General features: G+C 38.5%; 1 gene segment (V, D, J or C); it reads left to right on the plus strand.

Moving 5' to 3' along the window:
* Window positions 1-10: 10 nt before the first annotated feature.
* LOC120795485 lies at window positions 11-1,239 on the plus strand. The segment is given in 4 exon segments: window positions 11-104; window positions 273-596; window positions 848-865; window positions 1,046-1,239. Coding segments are annotated over 4 exon segments (597 nt in total).
* Window positions 1,240-13,101: the final 11,862 nt, after the last annotated feature.

The raw sequence follows: 13,101 nt of genomic DNA on the forward strand, positions 1-13,101 counted from the left end.
TATCTCTGTCACTACATGAGACTCTGGCAGTTTTGATCAGAACATGGATATTATCATTAAACAAGGCCTCCTCAGATTGTCAGTCTTTTTGCTGTGGACTACAGGTAATTTAAAATATAATGAACTGTTTAGTGATAAAAGTTTACGTTAGACCATGTTTTTCATTTCATTATGGTTGATAGTTATTTTATTTGTATCATCTTGGATAAACAGCCAAATCCAAAATGTTTTTACAATTTTACAGTTGTTAACTTTAATTGTTAAACACACAGGTCTAATTGATGGGAGTGATGTCACGCAGACACCAATACTGTGGAAAGACAAAGGTGAAAACGCAACAATAGAATGCAACCAAACCAAGGGTTTTGACTACTTCCAGATGTACTGGTACAGACAGCTGCCAGGACAAAATATGAACCTAGTAGTGTTCACATCAACAGTCAAAAAAGATCATGACTTTGAACCTCCAGGCAAAAAGAAATTCTCAGCCACAAAACCTGATGCTCAGAGTGGGACGTTGACAGTGAAGAATCTGGTGCCAGAAGATAAAGGCTTGTATTTCTGTGCCGTTAGTAAACACAGTGATACAGACACATGTGAAAGCTGAACAAAAACCCCAGTGCACCGTTTGCACAACTGTTACTAGAATCTTTTGCTCCTGTACTGTAGGGGAACCTCGAGCACAATCACAAAACATCATACAGCAGCGACACCCCCATCTGCAACCCTTCATATCTCTGTTGTAAGGTCACACGTCCCATCACACAGATGGACAGTGGCTCTGGTCTCCAAGTTCATTTCGCTTAGAACACAATGTTCACAGTGGATCTGATCAAACTCTCTGCAGCTCTGCTCTGTATTGCAGGTACTGTACATTATAACGCTGGGGACTGAACAGAAAAAAGGTAATTTTGACTCTTATAGCAGATACAAATTCATTGTAATGATTAAATTATGATGATTCTGCCTGCATGACAAAACTTAGTCACCGATGGTTCTTCAATGCCAGGAGAGCTGCCGACCACACTCCCCCCACGTAAATAAGAAACTGGCTTCAGTGAGGAGAAATTTCCAGCAAAGAAGAGCGAAGCTCAGACTGGATCTTTGACGGTGGTGAAACTGCAGCCTGAGGACAGTGGAGCGTTTTTTTGTGCTGTGAGTGGACACAGTGATACAGGTGACTTGGACAGCTGCACAAACACCCAACTACCGGTTGATAAAAGACAACGGTCTCTTTGATGTGCTACAGAACGAGCGCTAGACCGAGTGTTTACAGTTGCACTTATGGATATTGGTTGTCATTTGGTATTATTTTAATCGAGGCTGTGTGATGTTACTGCTAGTGTTGCAACATATGGTTAAGAAATATCCTTTTACATTACTGATAATTTTACAACACATGACGGGCAGTGAATACAGAAATTGTAACACTATATGTACTCTGTCCTTTCACTGAACATTTATAGAGTTGCTCTTTGAGTTTGTTATATTGTAATTATTTACCTGTTGATTTTATACTATGTTGAATTCTATTTCCATCCTTCTTTTAATTCCATTAAACTGTCAAACGTAGGCCTCCCTCATTTTGGCGGGAAAAAAAGGAGCGCTGGAAAACTTCGATGTTATTTAAGCATGAATGTTAATTCTTGACCATGGAGTGGTTTGATAAAATAATTTGAAATGAAGAGCCACTTACTGGACCCTCGGTACACTACACCTAAGACCCTAAGATATGGTTAAAAACCCCAGAAAAAATGTCTAGTAGGTGGACCTTGAGTTAAGAGGATTTTTTCAAACTTATGGTATCATTCTGTAACATTCAAATGAGTGTTCCAAAACTCTCCAAAGACACATCCAAAAATGTCCAGACATCTATTAACATATTAAATTGTTTATAAGAATGCATTTGTTACAAGCTAACATACAGCAGAGCCAAACGACAATCATCACACTGAAAAGATCTGAACCGTAATGTAAGCCTGGTGATGCATCAAATGTGACAAGAGGGAAACGTTCAAACAGGGAAGCTTAATTGAGCTCATTGAATAGACAGACCTACACCACACAGCTGTGACATTTCTAAATGCAGGGGTCAATCCACCCTAGTGATCCCAGAACAGGGACCCGGCCTTACCTGGTATTAAACTACTAAGGTTAGAAAGTATAATATTTTGAATGATTAACAATTGAGAAACACAAAAATGGTCATTTTATGTTGAAAAGCCAGAATCTCCCAAATATGTATGCATACTTTGTTCTATATATGGTCAAAAATAACGGATTGGATCCTTCATAGAACATTTACTGCATTGTGAACAGATTGTCATTCACTTTACTGGTTTATTACCGTAATGAAAAGTTAAGGCCCTGTTTGACAGGACAAAGGTAATATTCTCACAAAAACAAACATCTAAAAACCGCTTCTTCCATTACAACTTAACTGCAAAATTTAGATTCAGAGCTGGACTTGCAACAAACAACTATAGTATAATCTACTGTCTCCTTATGCCAGAGTTTCAGGGTTCATTTCAGGTCTTTGTTATTTTGTTTCCCTTCTTAAGGTGGCGGTACAGTATGTCTGTAGTGTGTAGTGGCAGTCCAGGAAGAGGATGATGCATTACGACACCACCCACCAAAAAATGTTTTTTTTGTTTTTTTAATGATGGGACGGGACTATTCAGTAGAACTGCATACACTGGTGAAAACACAGTACCAATGACAAGAATGTTCTTAAAGTCAGTCATTAAAGACAACATGATGATAATTGTCTCCTGCATAACCTTTAATTTCATACTGGTTTCAGGTAATGTAGAAATTCTATTTGTTATCATCTAAAACTCCTATTGAACATTTCTTTACTTTTTACATTTATGTAGGTTCACCCTCTTGTTCCATGATTGTGTGATGTTGTGTGGTTTTTGTTGATGCTATTTCCTACAGGTTCTTCTCTCAGTGACCAAGTCCACCAGACTCCAGCTGACATTTACAAGAAACTAGGAGGAACAGCCAAAATCAACTGTTCACACAGTATCAACAGCTATAATCAAATCCTCTGGTACAAGCAATTAAAGAACAGACAGCTAAAGTTCCTTGGATACATGTATTTAACCAATAAAAAGCCGGAGAGTGAAGTGAAAGTAAAGATAGAAGGGGATGCAAGTAAAGACAAGACCTGCACATTAATAATTGAAGAACTCAACGTGAACAGCAGTGCAGTCTACTTCTGTGCTGCTAGTTTACACAGTGCTGCTTATCGCTGCTCCTCAGCACAAAAACCTCCTCATCACACGGTTTATTTTTCTCTGTATTACAGCTCACAGCCTCTTACACCTGTTTTACTTCCTCTCATTAGGTGGCAGTATTTACTCAGACCTTTCTACTGAACCAGTGGTACCTGGTGGTGGTTGACATGATGGTTATAAAGTTCAGAGGAGGAGGAAGCACTATCACACCACCCACCTAATGACTCCATGTTGGTTTGCTGACAGGAGAATTTACTCAGAGAGGAGGCTGGAAATAATCAGTGTAACTGTGTATCAGTGTAACAAAATGATTTTCCTATTTTCTTTTTTCCTAAGCATTACTTTTAACTCTCTTCTGGTTGCAGGTAATGTCAACAAAAGTGAAGAAGATATTTTAATTCACGTTTTCAACAAAATCAGTTCATAGATTTGCTTGTGTACAGCCAGTCTCCTCTACTGCTGCTGTTTTTGCATCATTTTACATTATACATTAATCAGTATTTCAATGTGTTTATGCTCACGTTGTATTTTATTCTGACTCTTCTGTGATCCCTTTCCTACAGGTTCTTCTCTCAGTGACCAAGTCCACCAGACTCCAGCTGACATTTACAAGAAACCAGGAGAAACAGCCAAAATCAACTGTTCACACAGTATCGACAGCTATAATCGAATCCTCTGGTACAAGCAATTAAAGAACAGACAGCTACAGCTCCTGGGATACATGTTAGTAAATGATGCAAATCTGGAGACTGGAGTGAATGTAAAGATAGAAGGGGATGCAAGTAAAGACCAGACCTTCACATTAATAATTGAAGGACTCAACCTGAACAGCAGTGCAGTTTACTTCTGTGCTGCTAGTTTACACAGTGCTGCTTATCACTGCTCCTCAGCACAAAAACCTCCTCATCACACGGTTTATTTTTCTCTGTATTACAGCTCACAGCCTCTTACACCTGGGATTCAAACATTCTGACTCGTGTTGATATTCCTTTTGATTAAGATCACAGAAATGCGTGGAGCAATGCCGTTAATGTCACACCTCCCACTATAAAAAGCAGCCTCAGACATTCAGCGTTTCACTTCATCAGGATCATTATTATCGCTCAAGTACTTGTCACATTTGCAGTCTTGTCTCTGTGGCTTCAAGGTACAAGAACATAAATTAATTTTGTGCAGTGTGAGAGAGTGTAAGTTTTATTGTTATTTTGTGTATTTACCATCATGGAAACATAGGCTAATGGAGACCTTCACGCAGTCTCTAATCCTGACAACAAAACTGGGCTAATAATCATTCAGTTACATTGGACTTAAGTGAATATTTTAATGTTTGTAATCTTTTCAAATATCTACACGTGACCCACAAAGCAAATTAATGTGAGTATTCAAAAAATTCAGGGCAGGAAAATAATGACTGAATAGCTAAAACATTAAAATATTACCCAACATAAATGCATAAACATGTTACTTGTTGGAAGGAACTTTTTTTCAAAAAAGGAATACAAATCATGTTTGAATTTAAAGTTTTCTCCACACAGTTCACTGCCAGGATGTGACCCAATACCCTGCAGTCAGCTTGGATTATGTGTCCAAATCCGCAGAGACAAACAAAGATGTTACTCATAACCGGATGTACTGGTACAGGCAGCGTCCAGGGGAGACCATGACACTAACTACACAGTCTACACGGTTTATGCTGGGGAGACTATGGGGGGGGCCCCCTCAAACCAAATATTCAGCCGTCAACTATAACACTGAGCGCGGGGCTCTTACTGTGACAAACCTGCAGCTTGAAGACAGCGGTGTGTATTTCTGTGCCGTCAGCAAACCCAGTGATGTGAGAAGCACGACCAGCTGAACATAAACTGCTTGCCTGTAAAATTGGTTTATTCAAAACCAAATTTTGACTCTTACATCTTCCCGGTAGGTGGTGCTTGAGCTCCAGAAATACTCTTCAGATAAATACATGCAACACTTATTGTAGCGGGTTTAGAGGGGAGGGTGTTAATAAAAGCGTCTGTAGTGAAATGTTTATTCAGTCAACCACTTAGAGCCACTCAGTGTTCTGTGTTCAATCAGGCAGGAGGGCAACATGCCAACAATTTTCTTCTTATCTTGGCTCATTGGTAATCCCTTTTACTGCTCAGGTATACCGCTTCATCTACAGTTCCTGCATTGATTATTGATTCTCTCTTTTTATAGGTGGTTGTCTGGGTCTTGACGTCCGTCAGTCCCCCTCTGATTTCATCAAAAACCCTGGTGACAAAGTGCAGATTTTCTGCAGCCATGATAAAACTGACTACAGGGTTATGCTCTGGTACCAGCGCTCACCAGGAGACACAGCTATGAAACTCATTGGATATTTGAACTTCAACGATGTCAAAATGGAAAAAGCCTATAAAAGGGACTTTAATATCTCTGGGGATTTGGGTGGGAATACAGCAAAGAATGGCTCTCTTATATTACAACTTGTAGCACAAGGGCGCAGCGCAGTTTACTACTGTGCAGCTATGAAAGCACGTTGACAAAAATCCCTTCTGAACTTAACAAAAACTCAACTACCGGTTGATAAAAGACAACGGTCTCCTTGATGTGCTACAGAACGAGCGCTAGACCGAGTGTTTACAGTTGCACTTATGGATATTGGTTGTCATTTGGTATTATTTTAATCGAGGCTGTGTGATGTTACTGCTAGTGTTGCAACATATGGTTAAGAAATATCCTTTTACATTACTGATAATTTTACAACACATGACGGGCAGTGAATACAGAAATTGTAACACCATATGTACTCTGTCCTTTCACTGAACATTTATAGAGTTGCTCTTTGAGTTTGTTATATTGTAATTATTTACCTGTTGATTTTATACTATGTTGAATTCTATTTCCATCCTTCTTTTAATTCCATTAAACTGTCAAACGTAGGCCTCCCTCATTTTGGCGGGAAAAAAAGGAGCGCTGGAAAACTTCGATGTTATTTAAGCATGAATGTTAATTCTTGACCATGGAGTGGTTTGATAAAATAATTTGAAATGAAGAGCCACTTACTGGACCCTCGGTACACTACACCTAAGACCCTAAGATATGGTTAAAAACCCCAGAAAAAATGTCTAGTAGGTGGACCTTGAGTTAAGAGGATTTTTTCAAACTTATGGTATCATTCTGTAACATTCAAATGAGTGTTCCAAAACTCTCCAAAGACACATCCAAAAATGTCCAGACATCTATTAACATATTAAATTGTTTATAAGAATGCATTTGTTACAAGCTAACATACAGCAGAGCCAAACGACAATCATCACACTGAAAAGATCTGAACCGTAATGTAAGCCTGGTGATGCATCAAATGTGACAAGAGGGAAACGTTCAAACAGGGAAGCTTAATTGAGGTCATTGAATAGACAGACCTACACCACACAGCTGTGACATTTCTAAATGCAGGGGTCAATCCACCCTAGTGATCCCAGAACAGGGACCCGGCCTTACCTGGTATTAAACTACTAAGGTTAGAAAGTATAATATTTTGAATGATTAACAATTGAGAAACACAAAAATGGTCATTTTATGTTGAAAAGCCAGAATCTCCCAAATATGTATGCATACTTTGTTCTATATATGGTCAAAAATAACGGATTGGATCCTTCATAGAACATTTACTGCATTGTGAACAGATTGTCATTCACTTTACTGGTTTATTACCGTAATGAAAAGTTAAGGCCCTGTTTGACAGGACAAAGGTAATATTCTCACAAAAACAAACATCTAAAAACCGCTTCTTCCATTACAACTTAACTGCAAAATTTAGATTCAGAGCTGGACTTGCAACAAACAACTATAGTATAATCTACTGTCTCCTTATGCCAGAGTTTCAGGGTTCATTTCAGGTCTTTGTTATTTTGTTTCCCTTCTTAAGGTGGCGGTACAGTATGTCTGTAGTGTGTAGTGGCAGTCCAGGAAGAGGATGATGCATTACGACACCACCCACCAAAAAATGTTTTTTTTGTTTTTTTAATGATGGGACGGGATTATTCAGTAGAACTGCATACACTGGTGAAAACACAGTACCAATGACAAGAATGTTCTTAAAGTCAGTCATTAAAGACAACATGATGATAATTGTCTCCTGCATAACCTTTAATTTCATACTGGTTTCAGGTAATGTAGAAATTCTATTTGTTATCATCTAAAACTCCTATTGAACATTTCTTTACTTTTTACATTTATGTAGGTTCACCCTCTTGTTCCATGATTGTGTGATGTTGTGTGGTTTTTGTTGATGCTATTTCCTACAGGTTCTTCTCTCAGTGACCAAGTCCACCAGACTCCAGCTGACATTTACAAGAAACTAGGAGGAACAGCCAAAATCAACTGTTCACACAGTATCAACAGCTATAATCAAATCCTCTGGTACAAGCAATTAAAGAACAGACAGCTAAAGTTCCTTGGATACATGTATTTAACCAATAAAAAGCCGGAGAGTGAAGTGAAAGTAAAGATAGAAGGGGATGCAAGTAAAGACAAGACGTGCACATTAATAATTGAAGAACTCAACGTGAACAGCAGTGCAGTCTACTTCTGTGCTGCTAGTTTACACAGTGCTGCTTATCGCTGCTCCTCAGCACAAAAACCTCCTCATCACACGGTTTATTTTTCTCTGTATTACAGCTCACAGCCTCTTACACCTGTTTTACTTCCTCTCATTAGGTGGCAGTATTTACTCAGACCTTTCTACTGAACCAGTGGTACCTGGTGGTGGTTGACATGATGGTTATAAAGTTCAGAGGAGGAGGAAGCACTATCACACCACCCACCTAATGACTCCATGTTGGTTTGCTGACAGGAGAATTTACTCAGAGAGGAGGCTGGAAATAATCAGTGTAACTGTGTATCAGTGTAACAAAATGATTTTCCTATTTTCTTTTTTCCTAAGCATTACTTTTAACTCTCTTCTGGTTGCAGGTAATGTCAACAAAAGTGAAGAAGATATTTTAATTCACGTTTTCAACAAAATCAGTTCATAGATTTGCTTGTGTACAGCCAGTCTCCTCTACTGCTGCTGTTTTTGCATCATTTTACATTATACATTAATCAGTATTTCAATGTGTTTATGCTCACGTTGTATTTTATTCTGACTCTTCTGTGATCCCTTTCCTACAGGTTCTTCTCTCAGTGACCAAGTCCACCAGACTCCAGCTGACATTTACAAGAAACTAGGAGGAACAGCCAAAATCAACTGTTCACACAGTATCGACAGCTATAATCAAATCCTCTGGTACAAGCAATTAAAGAACAGACAGCTACAGTTCCTTGGATACATGTTTTTAACCGATAAAAAGCCGGAGAATGGAGTGAATGTAAAGATAGAAGGGGATGCAAATAAAGACAAGACCTGCACATTAATAATTGAAGGACTCAACGTGAACAGCAGTGCAGTTTACTTCTGTGCTGCTAGTTTACACAGTGCTGCTTATCACTGCTCCTCAGCACAAAAACCTCCTCATCACACGGTTTATTTTTCTCTGTATTACAGCTCACAGCCTCTTACACCTGGGATTCAAACATTCTGACTCGTGTTGATATTCCTTTTGATTAAGATCACAGAAATGCGTGGAGCAATGCCGTTAATGTCACACCTCCCACTATAAAAAGCAGCCTCAGACATTCAGCGTTTCACTTCATCAGGATCATTATTATCGCTCAAGTACTTGTCACATTTGCAGTCTTGTCTCTGTGGCTTCAAGGTACAAGAACATAAATTAATTTTGTGCAGTGTGAGAGAGTGTAAGTTTTATTGTACATTTTGTGTATTTACCATCATGGAAACATAGGCTAATGGAGACCTTCACACAGTCTCTAATCCTGACAACAAAACTGGGCTAATAATCATTCAGTTACATTGGACTTAAGTGAATATTTTAATGTTTGTAATCTTTTCAAATATCTACACGTGACCCACAAAGCAAATTAATGTGAGTATTCAAAAAATTCAGGGCAGGAAAATAATGACTGAATAGCTAAAACATTAAAATATTACCCAACATAAATGCATAAACATGTAACTTGTTGGAATGAACTTTTTAATCAAAAAAGGAATACAAATCATGTTTGAGGGTGTTAATAAAAGAGTCTGTAGTGAAATGTTTATTCAGTCAACCACTTAGAGCCACTCAGTGTTCTGTGTTCAATCAGGCAGGAGGGCAACATGCCAACAATTTTCTTCTTATCTTGGCTCATTGGTAATCCCTTTTACTGCTCAGGTATACCACTTCATCTACAGTTCCTGCATTGATTATTGATTCTCTCTTTTTATAGGTGGTTGTCTGGGTCTTGACGTCCGTCAGTCCCCCTCTGATTTCATCAAAAACCCTGGTGACAAAGTGCAGATTTTCTGCAGCCATGATAAAACTGACTACAAGGTTATGCTCTGGTACCAGCGCTCACCAGGAGACACAGCTATGAAACTCATTGGATATTTGAACTTCAACGATGTCAAAATGGAAGAGCCCTATAATAAGGACTTTAATATCTCTGGGGATTTGGGTGGGAATACAGCAAAGAATGGCTCTCTTATATTACAACTTGTAGCACAAGAGCACAGCGCAGTTTACTACTGTGCAGCTATGAAAGCACGTTGACAAAAATCCCATCTGAACTTAACAAAAACTCTCCATAATCTTTTATCTTTAGTGGTTTCGAATAAGACACTGAATAAACTGCTGCCAGACACCTGTTTTTGTGGTTTGATTTCGGTTTGACACAAAATCATCATTAGTTAATGTAATGTGGGGTTTTTGTTGGTTTAATATGAATTAAATCAGACAAGTAAATTTTCTAATATGTGGTGAAATCTGTCGAAAGAGGGGGGGTATCAGGTGAAAGGAAGACCATATATTGATAAAGCATGTGAAGACACTACTGCTGTCTACATCACATTTGCCTCCTCCTTAAATGAGATCAAGTTTATATAGAAAGCACTAATAGAAGAGACCTAGTCGTAAGTTAAAATTGCATTTCACTCATGACTTTAGTGAAAGGTAACAACCGCTTCACTGTGAAGTAAGATGTATCGTATTTACCTTCACGTCTTAAATCAATCATCTGTCCAACCCTGCTTACGGCAGGTATTTCTCTGGTGGTCCAGGTCCATCAGTTTCCCTCTGCTGTCATCGGAAAGGCTGGTGATAATGTGCAGTTTTGTCTGTACCCATGGACAAATTGACTACAGAGTAATGCTGTGGTACCAGCAGTCACCTGAACACCAGACTAAAACTCATTGGATATGTGGATTATAGATGTGGCTATGCCTATGAGGAATTCTATAAAGAGCATTCCAAAATCCCTGGAGATTTAAATGGAAATACAGCACAGAATGGTTCCCTGTTTATGGTGGACCTAAAAGCGTCTGAGCACAGCACAGTGTACTACTGTGCAGCTAAATATGCACATTTTGGTAGATCTCCTTTGAACAACTCAAAAAATAACCACCATCCTTTATCAACTGTGGTTTTGTATAAAGTCTTGAAAAGACCGTCACCAGCCAGCTGCAGTTAAGGTCTCCGTCATGCGATTTCAGTACACAAGGTAACCAGTCAGTCATCAACAAAATTTCAGCTTTCGGCAGTACACCGATCAGCCACAACATTAAAAAAAAAAAAGTTACCAGTTTTCACAATTTTCAGAATTTTGCCTCTGTATACCACCACAATGGATTTAGTGTAGACTTTCAGCTTGAATTCAAGGGGTTTAACAAAAATATCACATCACATTAACCGCTTAGGTATTACAGTCATTTTTATACATAGTCCCTCATTTTCAGAGGTTCAAGAGTAATTGGGCAGTTGACTGGATCAGTTTCACGACCACGTGTGGCCTGTTTCCTCGTTATTTCACGACAAATTAATCAGAGAAAAGGTCTGAAGTTGATTCCAGGTATTGAATTTGCATTTGTTCGTGGGAACTCTCAATATGCTGTCCAAAGACGCGTCGATGCAAATGTGGGAGGCCATCATTAGGCTGAAAATACAAAATAAACCTATTAGACAGATGGAAGAAACTTTATGAGTGACCAAATCAACAATTTGATACATTCTTAAAAAGAAGGAATGCACTGGTGAACTCAGCGACACCAAAAAACCTGGAAGACCACGGAAGAGAACTAAAGTGGATAATTGCAGAATTCTTTCCTATCTACCCAGGTGAAGACCACTCTCGAGGAGGCAGGTGTATCATTGTCACATACAATCAAGTGACCACTTCATGAATGTAAATACAGAGGGTTTACAACAAGGTGCAAACCACTGGTAACACTCAAGAAAACAAATGGCCAGATAGGACTTTGCCAGAAAAACATCTAAAAAAAAAGCCTGCCCAGTTCTGGAACCAGATTCTTTGGACGGATGAAACCAAGATTAACTTGCACCAGAACTATGGAAAGAGAAGTAAAGGAATGACTTGTGATCCAAAGCATACCAAATCATCTGTCAAAAACAGTGGAGGCAGTGTTATGGCATGAGCATTACTTTTGAGCATCTGAAAATGGGGAACTATGTATAAAAATGGCTGTGATTCCTAAACAATTGTGATATTTTTGTTGAACCCCTTGAATTCAAGCTGAAAGTCTACACTTCAATCACATCTTGATGGCTTCATTTCAAATCCATTGTGGTGGTGTAGAGGCAAAATTCTGAAAATTGTGGCTATGTCATATATATATATATATATATATATATATATATATATATATATATATATATATATATATATATATATATATATATATATATATATATGTGTGTGTGTGTGTGTGTGTGTGTGTGTGTGTGTGTGTGTGTGTGTGTGTGTGTGTGTGTGTGATGTATGTACACACATACATACAGCATTCACTGTACTTGAGTGTTTCTGAGAGGTCAATCTATATGGATTTTAATTTATGTAGTATCCAAAATGAAGCAAAGACCAAATAAAGTTACATTTTGTTTGTGCAATGGTCTAATTCCCTAGTGCAATTAGACTCTATAATTACTCCTGAGTGTAACTAACGTAATTTAACAGAAAAAGAAAGGCAGAGTTTTCCTGCCTTTCCCTAGAAACTTTATTTCAGAAAACTTTATTTCATTTAGTCTGCCTGAAAGGCAGGCAGACTAAATGAAATAGTTTTTAGTGTCAACTTAGGCTCTGATTTATCTACATCACTTCCTGCCCCTCCTCCTGATCCACAAAGCACAGCAGAGACTCTAGTTGGTTCTTCATATTCAACATGACGCCATCTCGTCTCATCATATCCATCATCACTGTGTTCTGGATTAAAGGTATCATTCATTCAATAAGCCACTTTTCCATTTAATTTTGCAAATTAAATTTCAAAAGTCTTTTTAAGTGGAGGAACTGAGGTGTAATATTTACATCCACTTTCACTGACTGCTTATTTCTTACTGCTGCTTTCCCAGTAACTTAATTCAAATACACAGTGGGGTTCTATCCACTAGTAGCAAGAAATGACAGCAACAACTTAACATTGTTTTGTCATCTCTTTACAGGAGTTTACCTCAGTAAAGAAAAACAAGTGTTTCAGACTCCAACTGACCTTTTATGGGAACCAAATGCTAAGCTCAACCTGAGCTTCACTCATAAAATCCAGAGCTATGACACGATTCTCTGGTATCAGCGCTCAGCAGGAGACAATTCCCTTAAGCTGATTGGCTATGTGAGGTATAAAGTTCCTAAGGTCGAGAGTCCATTTGAACACCTTTTCAATGTGAGTGGAGATGGAGAGAAAACAGCCTATCTGCACATCCTGAACCCGAGACACCCTGAAGACAGTGGAGAATATTTTGGAGCGGCAAGTATGCACAGTAATAAAGAC

Source organism: Xiphias gladius, chromosome 10, assembly GCF_016859285.1.
Source record: "Xiphias gladius isolate SHS-SW01 ecotype Sanya breed wild chromosome 10, ASM1685928v1, whole genome shotgun sequence".
NCBI classification, from domain to species: domain Eukaryota; kingdom Metazoa; phylum Chordata; class Actinopteri; order Istiophoriformes; family Xiphiidae; genus Xiphias; species Xiphias gladius.